General features: G+C 41.4%; 2 protein-coding genes across 15 annotated transcripts in view; one reads left to right on the top strand and one right to left on the bottom strand.

Moving 5' to 3' along the window:
- Window positions 1-13,687, bottom strand: part of ZNF827 (zinc finger protein 827) — a 117,753-nt gene that overhangs the window by 50,900 nt on the left and 53,166 nt on the right. The window lies entirely within an intron of this gene.
- Window positions 4,434-12,076, top strand: LOC148112576 (uncharacterized). Its single transcript, XM_087874519.1, has one exon. It carries the CDS (start codon window positions 7,614-7,616, stop codon window positions 8,310-8,312), a length of 699 nt encoding a protein of 232 aa, XP_087730645.1. The 5' UTR covers window positions 4,434-7,613; the 3' UTR covers window positions 8,313-12,076.

Genomic DNA, 13,687 nt, shown 5'->3' with positions numbered 1-13,687 from the left:
CCCACACATTTGATAATCAAATGTGTGGCTTGTTAAGCGAATGAGGTAACTCGGGGTGGGGAAGGCAATGGGGGTCCTAGTGATGGAACAGGCCATCTGCTTAAGACCACCCAAGGCATCACCCAACCCACAAATATCCTGCCTTGCTAGGTGACTTATTTTATGAAGATCTGTCTCCTCTCCAGCCTGTTTCTTTGCCTGCTTCCTCTTTTCTCATCAGCAAAGGGCTTGATGAGGCCTCTGGCGACAAATTAGAAGCTCAGAGGCCCATACGCGGCCTTCCAGGCCTCTTTTCTCATTGGAAATCTGCTTGACGAGGCCTCCAGTGACAAAAAAGGAGGCCCAGAGGCTCACGCATGGCCTTCTGGGTCTCCTTTTTTGTCGGCAAAGCGCTTGAGGATTGCGTCCCTTTAAGGTTCGGCAGTCCTTTTCAAAAGGCCTTCGCCGGTAGGAAGAGAGCTTTGGAGGGAGGCATCCGCTCCTCCCAAGCTCCACTGTTGCTGACAAAGGCTTTTTGCAAAGGGCTGCCAAAGCCTACAGAAACACAATCTCCCTACATGCTTTAGCAATGAAATGGCAAACAGAGGGAAGGCCTGAAGGACCAAAGCTTTCCCTCCATTTGCAAACGTCCAGGCCTCAATTTTCAGAGAATAGAGGCCTAAAGTGTGAGATCACACAAGATCAGTAGCACAAGATCTTGCCCTACTGATCTTACAGTACGTTAGGCCTGTTATTTGTGAATGCACCAAAAGGCTGAAGCAATGAAGCAAACTGTGACAGAGAGGAGATCTTCACAAGGTGAGTCTCCACAGGTGAAGTGCCTGTGAAGACCTCACCAGGGTGGGAGAATAGGCTGGGCAAATGTTGCAGAGCCTCTGCGGTTGTTCGTAAGAGTGAACAACTGCTGTGGTGCTACAATGTTTATAATTTCAGGACTTGTTCGTAAACGCTAAGGCGTGCTTATCACATAACTTAGAAAGTTCACTAAGGGAATGTTTATAACGCAAGGATTATCTGTAATATTTAATTATTTTAATTTCTTACCATTTTTTCTTCTAGTAAATTATAGTAATCTGAACTGATTCCAGAATCAACACCATTAAGTCCAATTAAAAACCCAGAAAATTGTAGGCAACTTTTAGATCTATGGTAACTATTGAAAAAAAATAACAAAGCAGACATGAGGAAAAGATTATATAGTCATTTATTACTTCTATATGAATTCAAGTATCTCCTTCGCTTTTAAAACACTGCCTGATGAAGAAATCTAGAAACCTTGTAAGTTTGCCCATTATTTTGTGCATTTTCACTGATCCTAATTATGGCATTGTGGGATTTTGCATTTCTTCTGTCCTGAATTTCTCAGCATTTATCATTATTAGTGAGGACATCAGAAAGCCCAAGATTGTTTCCTCCTTAAGGAGCTCAAAGTTCACTTCACCTGCAAAAGGATTGTTCACTTCACACAGAATTTCTATTTGATTAGTTTAGTAGTACATCCTCTTCTGAACAATCTTTGTCAAGTGAAGCAGAAAAGCTTTTTCACCTTCTTTAAGTAGACATCGGGGAACAATGTATTTTGTAATCTTCAAAGATTATAAACAATAAATGACCAGTTGAACATTCCCTTGCAGTTAGAACAGCAGTTGGTCAAAACTCTATTTTATTTTCCTTTTAACTTGTTTGAAATCTAGTTGCTTTCTTATGGTTTATTACTTCTTTGTACTCCCAGGAAGCACACATTTTAAGAAAATCAAATGGACTTGTCTAAATACTAGGCAAGATTCATTTGACAGGTTAGGAACAAAAAGATAGATTTAAGCGTTTGTGTAAAAATAAATGGACACATGAAAAAACTTGTGCTTCTCTGAAAAAATCATGGAACTTTTACAACTGATAGCCATTGCTGGAGTTAGGGCACAGACAGTGCAATATTTAACTGTATTAACATATTTCAAGAAATGGCAGCTTAATCCTATATTTATCTAGTCAGAAGCAAATCTCTGTTGCACTGGATTTATTCCCAAATAAATGAACATAAGATTGAACACAGGATTTAAGGCACTATGCTATTTTTGAAAATTAGGATAGTTACCCATATATCTGATTCATATGAATAAGAGCACAAACTTCTTAACAGAGTCGTGATGGCAACCTTCTCCATTTTGATAACTTCCAGAAATGGAGCACCAGGTTGCTTTATTTACATATTGAGATCAAACTGCAGATTCACTACTATTAATACTTACTCAAAACAGAATTGTTTGTTTATGGAATCTATATGGTCTGTTTCCAAAGATGATGTCAACCAATTATATATAAGCTTATACAGCATTAGTCGACTTTGAATGAATTCAACTAATTCCAATCAACAGGTCATGTTTAAACATTGTATATAAACATTGCTTAAATCAACACAACAGGTATTTTATTAATAAATTTCAAATACCTTTCAGATATAGAAGTTGACAATATTAGTTTTAAATTTCTCACCCAGGATGGGTGAGAAATTACTGTAAGAGATATGAAATGAACCAGTCTTAATTTAGAGGGTAATCCACCCAAAGTAGCTGCAATATTAATGACCCTGTAGATTTTTCTATCCCTCCTTTAACTGTGCCAGATACTCTTGGAATATTAGTTTCTTTTTCATGAAAAAGTTTTGTCTGGTTCATTAATTAATCTCTATATTATTAGTTGATGCTTCTTTCCATTCCATGTTCATAATTAGATTAGGGGAAATTCAAGTGCTACTAGAACTATTTTCAATAAATATACTTTTTATTATCTGATTTATAACATTGACTGAATTAGTTTATAACATTGTAAATTGCTGACAGTTTCTGAGTGGCAGATTCCTTGGCACTTCATGGTTAAAACATTTCATAAAGGGACTATGCCTTATGGAAAAACGTCTGTCTGAAATTATAGAAATGCACTGATACAGTCAGTATTTTGTTGATGAAAATTTCTTTGAGCATCAGAATAGGGACATTTTTTCCCCCTGCACCAATCTGTCTATGTTCTGATGTCAGGAAATTGCTGAAATAGGTGGTGATCATGCTGCTTCTGTTGCAAAACTCCATTGCACTAAACCAGGGGTGTCAAACTTGCATCATCATGTTGTCGTCACATGATCTATCGTGACTTTTCCACCCTTCACTAAAATGGGTGGGTGTGGCCAGAACATGACACATCTGGCCCACGGGCCGCAAGTTTGACACCCCTGCACTAAACAATGTCAAAATTCTCTATACAGTGGTACCCTGGTACTCAACTGCTTTGGAACTGTTTAAATGTGGTACTCAATCATTTTGATACAAAAAAATCTGGTACCCATTGTTTCTTTGATACTCAACACATAAACTAGAATCTGTCGGTGTCAGCTGCCTTGTGACTTACTATATTATTCCTTATGGGGAAAAAATACTCATTATTTTTGGTACTCATCGCACCTCCTGGAACCAATTAACAATGAGTACCAAGGTACTACTGTCGTTCTCCTAAGATTGTTATGTCTAGATCTTGTGAGTCTTTCTGAAATAACATGATGGCTAAATTCTAAGATAAAAATCCAAAACTTCCACGTCTCACTTCCATACACTGTACAATATTATTATCCATCATTTGCAATATTTATGATAAAAATACTAACTAGCTGCATTGTATTTATTAAACTGACTAAGATGTTCAGTGTGCTCTGAAAATGTGAAATACTGTCTGTCTCTGGCCTTCCACATTTTGTTGGATTACAAAAATATAGCATTCAGAATTCAGAAGCCTTAACAATTTTACAATGATAGATAGATAGATAGATAGATCGATCCTTCCATATTGACAGAAAATATTTTTTAATGTTTTACTGGAATGTTCTTCCATATCAGAAAGGGGCAACATCAAACCCATGCTTTATTTGAAACATAGCTGAGGCAATGAACAGTATTATTGCATGCTCAGTAATTAATTCATGTATTCACTGTACACAGGGGAAAAACATCATGCAAACACTCTAATTTATGTACTTGCATCAGAGACATACACATGACATCGTGTGCATATTGTTATTTTGTATTATTGTTTCTTACAGATGGTGTGTTATTAACCCTCAATTAATCATGGGTAAATTTTAAAAATAAAGACATTTATTACAGGTTACATCACTTGTGCCCTTCTTCTTACAAACTTTCAAAGATCATGAATATGCTTTGAAGGAAAGGACAAAGTATGTGATCATGAAGTATCAAAAGAAAATTTATTGTACTGTGAATTTTTATAAACTTATTTAGATGAAAAACTAGCATTTTTTAATTTAAAAAAAAATTGTGGAAAACAACGTAAACAAATAAAACCCAGATATTAAGAAATCCTGAGTTTAATCAAAATTATAAATTAAAAAAATAAATTAAAATTATAAATTAATATCTGCATTTTTCTTTTTGTTGTATGAACTTCAAAATTAATAAATAAGCAAATAAATTACAGAGGTTAGAAGATTTTTAAATGTTTTTATTTATTTATTTATTAAATTTGTTTGCCGCCCTCTTGCTGTAGAGCGAAGTAATAAAAATGGCTCAGCGATTAAGATGTGCGACTTATCAGTGACAGCCCAAGTTTGAGACCTGAAGTGAGCACTTGTCTTTGCCTGGCTCCTGCCCACCTAGCAGTTTAAAAATATGTAAATGTGAGTAGGTAAATAGGTATCACTGCAGTGGGATGGAAACAGCACTCCGCTATATCATATTGGCCACATGACTAATATAGTATCTTGAAATCTTTCTTTGCTACAGGTAGTCTTCGATTTACGATTACAATTGAGCCACAATTTTCTTGCCATAATTGTTAAGTGAATCACTGCAGTTATTAATAACACGATTGTTAAGTGAATGTGGCTTCCCCATTGACTTTGCTTGTCAAAAGATTGTAAAAGATGATCACATAATCCTGAGACACAGCAACCTTCATAAATAAATGCCAGTTGTCAAGCACCCAAATTCTGATCTATGTGAGCATGGGAATGCTGCAACAATTGTACGTGTGAAAAACAGTCATAAGGACTTTTTTCAGTAATGTTGTAACTTCGAAGTGTCACCAAATGAATTACTGTGAGTAGAGAACTACCCGTACTAAGTTCATTTTATTTGGACAGAAGTCAACTAACTTTACAAACTTTGAATCATGGATTTTGGTAGTTTCACAGTTGTGTAACTGTCTGCAAAATACTATTTAAAAATACTATGAAAAAATTGCATAAGAAATGTTTGTTCTTCCTACCCTGCATTTCCAATATTTTTATATCCTTTTTCATATATATCGTTATTTAACTTTAACTTTAATTGCATTTGCATGCAGCTCCAGTATTAGATTTTTATTTTCGTATATAATAATCATAATATCTTTCAAGAAATAATTAACAAATATGGGGAATTTATTAAAGAATGAATGCTGCATTTTTCCTTTTTGTCCGACCATGAACTCCAAGCATAATAGTATAATCACATAAATAATTCAATAAGTAAATATTTTAAAAAATCACACAATCAAAAATGCTTGAAAATGTGACATTAACCTAACCTTTCTTGTGAGACTATTAGACTCTGGGATGCTACTGACCAATAATCCTAGAAATAGCAAATCCAACTATTGAAGTTCGTGATAGTAGTTCAATTGGAAAAAGATGAAAAGAAATGAGAAAGGAAACACTTCCTGAAAAACAGAAAACATCTGGACTTACAGCTGCTGAGATTTTAAAAGCATTTAAATAATCAAATGAAATCCAGAAGCTTGGCACAGACTAATTATCCCCCAAAAAAACAAAACAAAAAAACTTTAAAGAAAACTAAACTCCCAACAATTTGTAGTGCAAGTTTAATATTATATAATCTTTTAAAGCAGAACATTTCTCCTTCCAAGGTACTCACAAAGAAAGTACCCCAAATAGTTACTACAGTATGTTCTACAGCAACATTTTAATACAATATACTAGTCTAACTTTTGGTACTTCCTTCATAGGTAGGGTAGGTGGATTGAGAGATGGAATATATGGATGTTCATATCAGTGTTGACTATTGGCTACTAACATAGTCAAGTCTGTGCAGTTTTTTTCTGCAACAGTTTCAGAAATGGTCTGCTATTGCCTTCTTCATAGGATTGAGAATGAGTGACAGGCCCAGAGTTACCTAGTTGGCTGTATGTAGAGCTCTGCATGACTTTGCACTAGAGCAGGAGTGTCAAACTGGCGGCCCGCGGGCCAGATGCGTCATATGCAAGCCACGCCCACTCCAACTCCGCGAATGGGAAAACATCGTGAAACGTCATGTGACGGCAATGTGATGCTGTGAGTTTTGACACTCGTGCACTAGAGGAACACTTGATGATTTAGCTCACAGACTCCCTGGAAAGAAGCTACATCCTGAAAACAAACACCATTACATACATTGCCTCTAGTTCTTACAACAAAAGAGGATAGTGAACAAGGGGATATCTTAGCCAATTGCTTAGCAAGGTTAAATCTTTGCAGGAGTGGTTGAACAAAGATGTAAAGACCAAGTGTATAAGCAGCATGTGCATTTTTTCCAGCTAGGAACTCGAGACTCCAGGCATGGATATCACTCTGTCTTCTGGCTCTATGGACTGAGTTCAATCTTAAAGAGACACCATCCTTTGCACATGGCCCCAGATTCAACTCAGTCCTGAGCTCGTTCGGACGAATTTGGAGTTTTCTCTTGCTTAGATTTAGTGTGAAAATTTAGGAATATATATATATATATATATATATATATCTTTTTAGTTTTTTCCCCTCTTTCCTTGTTTTATAATTTTAGGTGGATAGAAGAGTAGCGGCGGTGCAGCGTTGGTGGCGGCTGACATCGGGCACGCATGCCAAAGGTGCAACGTTCGTCGGAGAGGGGTTTCCTCGGCCTTGCTGCATCCGTGCCCACCCTAAATTGTTTTTCGCTTCTGCTTGCAGGATGTTGGGCTGGGGGATCTCAGCTGTTTGGCGGCTTGAGGAAGACGGCCGCCATTTTGAGGAGCACCGAGTCACGTGTTGGCTCTATTCAGGCAGTGGACTGCGGGGACTCAGGAGAGGACATTACTGCCTTGTGCTTTCACCACCTACCCTCCAAGATTGTAAGTAGTAAGGCGGGGGATGGAAGCACTGACTGGAGGAACTTTTGTCTTTTAGCACCAAAACAGAGCTGAGGAGGTCATCGGATGTGGTGGCCATTTTGTTTCCCCCTTTTAAGGCACGGAGCAGCAGCTGCCATAGGGCTCAGGCGCTCCAGTGCAGCTTAAGTCCTCAGAGGGGAAGAATGGGGAGCCCGGATCCGGGTCCTAATTACTCTGAGGTGAAGAGGAGGTCTGGTCACGCTTTGCTGACCGGAGTGGTCATAGTACAGCCGGTTTCGGACTACCCAGGCTTCATTAGTCTCTTTGATTTACTGCAGAGACTGATTTGATTAGTTCAGTTCCCAGATCTGATCTACTATGAATTTTGCCTCGTATAATCGGTTACAACTGATCAAGTGAGGCTGTTTCATCTCTTTCTCAGTTGGAGATTGTTCCTTGTAATACTGGTGGAATAGAGCTTTAACACAGTTTTTTGTGTTGCCATTATGGAGAGAAGTGAAGGTTCTCATTCTCACAAAAGATCGACCCGCAGCACAAAAAGTGGCCACGGGACAAAATCTGGTAGTAAGGCTGTAGCAGCAAAGATCAAGGCCAAGGCAATGGCTCTCACGCGCCCGTCCAGAGCACAGGAGAGGGCAGAGAAACGCTTACATAATGCCTTAGAACAACAGGTGGAAAAGAGCCTAAAGGCAGCGGAAAAGCATAGGCATTTGGATAATCCACAGCCTACTCAAGATTCTGGTTTGGGCCTAGCAGAACCAGGGCCGTCTACCAGTTTGTTATTGACTAGGGAATTGTGTCCTCCACCTTTGGAAAGGGAGCAGGAAGGAGAACAGAGACATAGTTTATCTCCTTCACTATCAGTGGCACCTCAATCAGTGGGGCAAGCAGCTATTAAGGAAGCTGAGATCCCAGCGATGGTTCAGCAATGGATTGCAGAAGCAGTGCAGTGGGGTTTAGCAGCTGGTCAGACATGGTCCAAAAGATCACAGCTGAGAAATGTGGAGATATTGCAGACCCAGAGTTCTGCTGATCTTAGACCAGCTGGGCCACAGTCAGAATTGGAATCTGAGGTCTCAGTTTCCTCTTCGGATTCAGAGGATTCATTAGCAGGGGCTACTGACCATTGGGATCAGGAGTTATCTGAGGAAGGTCTGCTGCTGGACCAACCTGTATTTAAGTGATTGTTTCGGCCACATCTTTTTAAGCCTTTACTAATGAAGGCTAAGTTCACCACAAAGCAGGGTACTTCGGACCAGACTGGGGTTAGATTAGAGCAGGACCCGGCAGAGCTACTGTTTTTGGAGCCGGTCACAGAGACAGATATTATACTGGCTCCTCAGTTGTTTTTGGACATGATTAAGAAACAGTGGGACTCGCCAGAGACATATGCTAATACCTCTTCTTATGAGAGGAGGTTTTATAACACCACACCTGCTCTCATGGAGCTCCTGAATATTCCGGGTGTGGATGAACCGGTGGTGGCCTTGTCTTCATCCTCAGGCACCTTGGCAGAGCCGGAAGAAGTACTAAAATCTGATGACAATAAACTAGACCAGGGTCTCAAGTGGGCTCATCAGGCGGTGGCCTGGGGGTTAAAGTAGCCATGGCAGCGTCTTTCTTTACCAGAGCCCCCAGGTTAAGCAAATGCAGGATAGGGTGCCAGTTTTGGACCTTAGAGCTCATCAGGATTTCAATAAGATAGGGGCAACAGCGGAGTATACAGCTGATGCCACCTTAAATTCAGCAAAATTTGGAGCACGAACCATCGCATCTACTGTGAAGGCTAGGAGACTCTTATGGTTAAGAAATTGGCAGGCAGATCCCAAGCACAGATGGCATTTGGCCTCAGTTCCATTTAGAGGGTCCAAGTTGTTTGGGTCAGCCTTAGATCCCCTTTTATCTGAGCCAAAGGAAAGGAAGAAGGTTCTTCCAGCACTATCACGTAAGGCGGACACCTGACCTTCATCGCTGGATCGAAAGTCTTATTTTCATCCCTATGGGGAACGAAAATAGTCAATCGGGGCAGTTCCATCAGTCAGGGGCGGGACATACAGATAGGAACAAATCAGGACAGCTCAAACGCTCCTTTCGCGAAGGGAACTATTGTTCCTTTCGCAGAGCCTGTTGACTGGAGCCATGAAGCTCCCATTGGTGGCCGTCTCGGCCTTTTTGCAGACCAGTGGGAGAAATCCACCACAGATGCATGGGTAAGGGAGACTTCAGGTCTATTGCTCGAATTTCTCACGGTTCCACCAAGGGTTTTTGTTCGTTGCCCAAAGTCAAGAGACGCAACCAAAAGAAGGTTTATGGAAACAGCCATCCAGCATTTGATAGACATAGTGGCAGTGGAGCCCATCTCATTATCAGAACAGAGGACCAGTTATTATTCGATGCTGTTTGTCATACAGAAAACCTCAGAGGGACTGCGACTGATTCTCAACCTGAAAGGCTTGAACAAGTTTTTGAGGTATCAGAGGTTCAAGATGCACTCCCTCTGGTCAATCTTGGCAAATGTTCAGAGGGGGGACTTCTTGACCTCCATCGATCTCACAGAGGTGTATCTGCACATCCTGATTCATCGGGATCACAGACAGTACCTGAGGTTTTACTATGACAGCAGGCATCTCCAGTACCGGGCCCTTCTGTTTGGCCTAGCCTCTGCCCCCAGGATATTTACAAAGATCCTGGTGGCATTGGGTGAAGTCCTCAAAACCATGCCAATTCGTCTTCAGGCCTACTTTGACGACATTTTGGTACAGTCAACATCTGTAGCTCAGTCGGAGTCAGATCTGAACATCACGATCCAATGTCTGCAGGCTCACGACTTCTTGACTCATATACCTGGGGGCTGTCATAGACACATTACAGGGCCAAGTGTTTCTGTCTCCTGACAGATTGGAAGACATCAGGAAATTTGTAGAACAGGTGCATTCTGCTCCCAGAGTACCTGTAGCACAGCTCTCCACCCTGTTAGGCAAAATGATTTTGTACATAGAGATTGTCCCTTGGGCGAGGTTTCACGTCAGGCCTCTGCAATTGTTCTTGTTACCGTTCCAGAGGTCGGGAAGAGCAACGTCACAGGCCAAGGTCAGGGTTCTGGGGATGGTCAGAGAATCCCTGAGCTGGTGGATGTCCGGACAGATGTCACGGGAATGTTACTTCCTAGTACAGGAGTGGGTCACTGTGATCACAGACGCCAGTTTAGTAGGATGGGGGGCTCATTGTCAGAATCAGATGGCCCAGGGAGTTCGGTCACGGGCGGAGTCACGGAAATGCATCAATTGGCTGGAGTTGCGAGCAGTCCGCTTGGCACTCAAGGAATTCAAGCCCTATTTCGTGAACTGCCATGTGCTCCTCATGACAGACAACATTACAGTAAAAGCCCGTATCAACAGACAGGGGGGTACACGATCCCAGACTCTCATAAAGGAGGCAGAGAGGCTTTGTTGCTAGGTGGAGCACAATTTGAAGTCCATCAAAGCGGAACATTTGGCAGGACAGGACAACACATGGGCAGATTGGCTGAGCAGCGCAACCTTAGATCAGTCAGAATGGCGCCTGAATCCGGCATTATTCCAGGAGATTGTGAGATGCTTCAATCAGTTGACCATCGATCTCTTCGCTTCACAGATGAATGCCCAGCTACCCCGTTTTTTCGCTCAATTCCCATGTCAGGGGGCAGAGGGAGTAGATGCTCTTCATTGTCCTTGGCCCAGGGGCCTATTATATGCCTTCCCTCCTCTGGCACGCCTTCCGAAGGTTATTAGTCGGACTCTACAGTTCAGAGCAGAACTCATCCTGGTGGCTCCACATTGGCCAAGACGTCCGTGGTTGGTGGACCTGGTGAGCCTGTCGGTCGCACCACCCTGGAAGATTCCACCCAACAAGATCTCCCTATCTCAGGGGCCCATTTGTCATCCAGACCCTCAATGGCTTCACTTAACCATGTGGAGGTTGAACGGTGATTGCTGGAAGGGCGGAATTTTTCTTCTAGCATGATAGAGACAATGCAGGCTGCCAGACGCCCGTCCACGACATGCATTTATAACTCCACCTGGTGAACATTCAGTTTATGGTGCTCTGGGTGGAGGATTCAGGCGACCAAGGTCACAGTGCAGCAGCTTCTGGAATTCCTGCAAGCATGTTTAGAGAAGGGGTTAGCGCCAGCAACACTTCGTAGGCAGGTTGCTGCTATAGTATCGGTATTATTGTGTAGGAGGAGAATTTCAGTGGCACAATATCTAGACTTAAGGAGATTTCTCAGGGGGGCTACTAACTTGAGGCCGGAGGTAGTACACCGTTATCCTACCTGGAATCTCCAGAAAGTGTTACAGGCATTGTCTACAGCACCCTTTGAGCTGCTTAGGCAGGTTCACCTCAGTTTCTTAACATATAAGACTTTTTTTCCCGTGGCCATTACATCGGCTAGATACATTTCAGAGCTAGCTGCTCTTTCTGTGAGGGAAGACTTATGTATCTTTCATTCGGATAGAGTTGTTTTACGTTTAGATCCGGCTTTCATGACCAAAATTAATTCTTGGTTCCATCGGCCACAAGAATTAGTACTTCCAGATTTTTGCTCGAATCTATCTCATCCTAGAGAAAATCTCCGGCATAAGCTTGACATCAGGCGGGCATTAAGGATCTACATTAAGAGGACACGATCACTTTGAAGGTCAGAGGCTCTATTTGTGGCCTTCTTGCTGTCAACTATGGGGCTGAAGCTTGCCAGTTCAGCGGTGGACAGATTGATTAGAGCGATCATTGCCAGGGCTTATGAAGCTCAGTTGCTCCTTCAATCCAGGGGAGTGACCGCTCATTCGAGTCGCAATGTGGCTTCTAGCGTGGCCTGGGCTACTAGAGCATCAGTTGAAGAAATCTACAGAGCGGCGAGGTGGTCAACACCTTCGCCGTTCATCCAACATTATAGGATTGATGCTTATGCCTCAGCAGAAGCAGCATTTCTCGGAGAGTTCTGCAGCATGTGTTAGAGATGCCCGGAGTGGATGACCAGACATCTTCCCACCCTTGAAGACTGTCTGCTTTGGTAAGTCCCATGCCTGGAGTTTCAAGTTCCTAGCTGGAAAATGGGTGTTGGTCCTACCTGATACACCCTTTTTCAGCAGGAACGAGAGATTCCAGCCCCACCCTAACATGGGGGTCTGGTCTTGAGGGTGTCCTGGGGGTGTCATTGCAGGTGCAGTATCCTGGAACCTTGTCGGACATCGTTGAATCTGGGGCCATGTGCAAAGGAGGGCGGGCGTCTCTTTAAGATTGAACTCAGTCCATAAAGGCAGAAGACAGAGTGATACTCATGCCTGGAGTCTCTCGTTCCTGCTGAAAAAGGGTGTTTCAGGTAGGACCAACACTCATTTCATGCTTGTTGTCTTTCTTGGTTTCTATAGGACATGGAAACATGCTGTGATGCTGCTCCTTCCTTCTCTTTTTGCACAGTGGGATCAATCATGGCTAGGCATTCTACAAAATCCTCTATGCCTGGCTGGTTCATTTCTTTTAAAAGGTCTGGTGGCTGCTTACTCTGATTACTGCCTCTCCCATCCAGCTGATTACTGCCTCTCCCACATAGCCAAGATGATGGCTATGTTTTTGGCACAAAACTCTGTGGATCACAGCTGACTCATGCTCTGGCCAATTCTGTATAAAGGGTATTGGTGGTGAAGGATTAGGGACTGCTTGCTGAGCCAGGTATATATAGAAACCAATTCTCTTCAATCTACATCTTCAATATTATAGTTTAAGAAGCAGCTTTGTCCCCTATCTCCCTTTATAACCAGTGCATTTTAGAAAGAAAAAGAATATGTAGTCATATGACTACAGAACTTATTATTATCCCTAGAATTAAATTTCTGTTCAACAGTCATTCGGGACCCTCAACCAGTTCTTCTTAAATTGTGGGTGATCAGAATAAACTTTATTACTTAGAAGCCAAGCAAGATTACTTTATTACTTTTTAACTAAATGCACAAGAATTAGTAAAACTTCCTTGGCAAAAACAAGCACTTAATATTCATGACTTCAAAATGTATGCTTTCTTCTTCACACTATATGCTTCTATATTTATATTCTGAACATTACCCACAAACACATGTGCTTTCTCAATGAAAAACAAATTCTATGCCACTAGGTATGGTGCAGAAAATGTTATCAAAATCTCAATTTTCTATAATTACATGCTGAATATTTTATATAGGGTGCAACCTAATATTTCTGTAAAGCCTAGGAGGCATATAGCACTATCTGTACAAGAGTAGTTTATCTACCCAAGTGAGCTGTTTGCAAATATCATAGCATAATTACATAGAATACACAGTGCATTTAAAGAGCAGACAAATAAACAGAAGGCTATGGGCAGCATTGGGGAACTTTATTCAAATGCATGTGGACTCTGAACTATTATTAAGCAGTATTTATCTAATTTTACTACTATTATTTCCAACTTCTAGATTGAAATGAATTAACTAATGACTTAAAACAAGAATACCTAGTTATATAACAAACATACAGGGATGGAGTAGTTCCCATAGAAGATTATAAC

This window comes from Pantherophis guttatus, chromosome 8 (genome assembly GCF_059756535.1).
Source record: "Pantherophis guttatus breed Tessera chromosome 8, ASM5975653v1, whole genome shotgun sequence".
Lineage (NCBI taxonomy): Eukaryota > Metazoa > Chordata > Lepidosauria > Squamata > Colubridae > Pantherophis > Pantherophis guttatus.
Note: the sequence above shows the minus strand (reverse complement) of the source record. Positions and strands in the feature narration are given on the sequence as shown.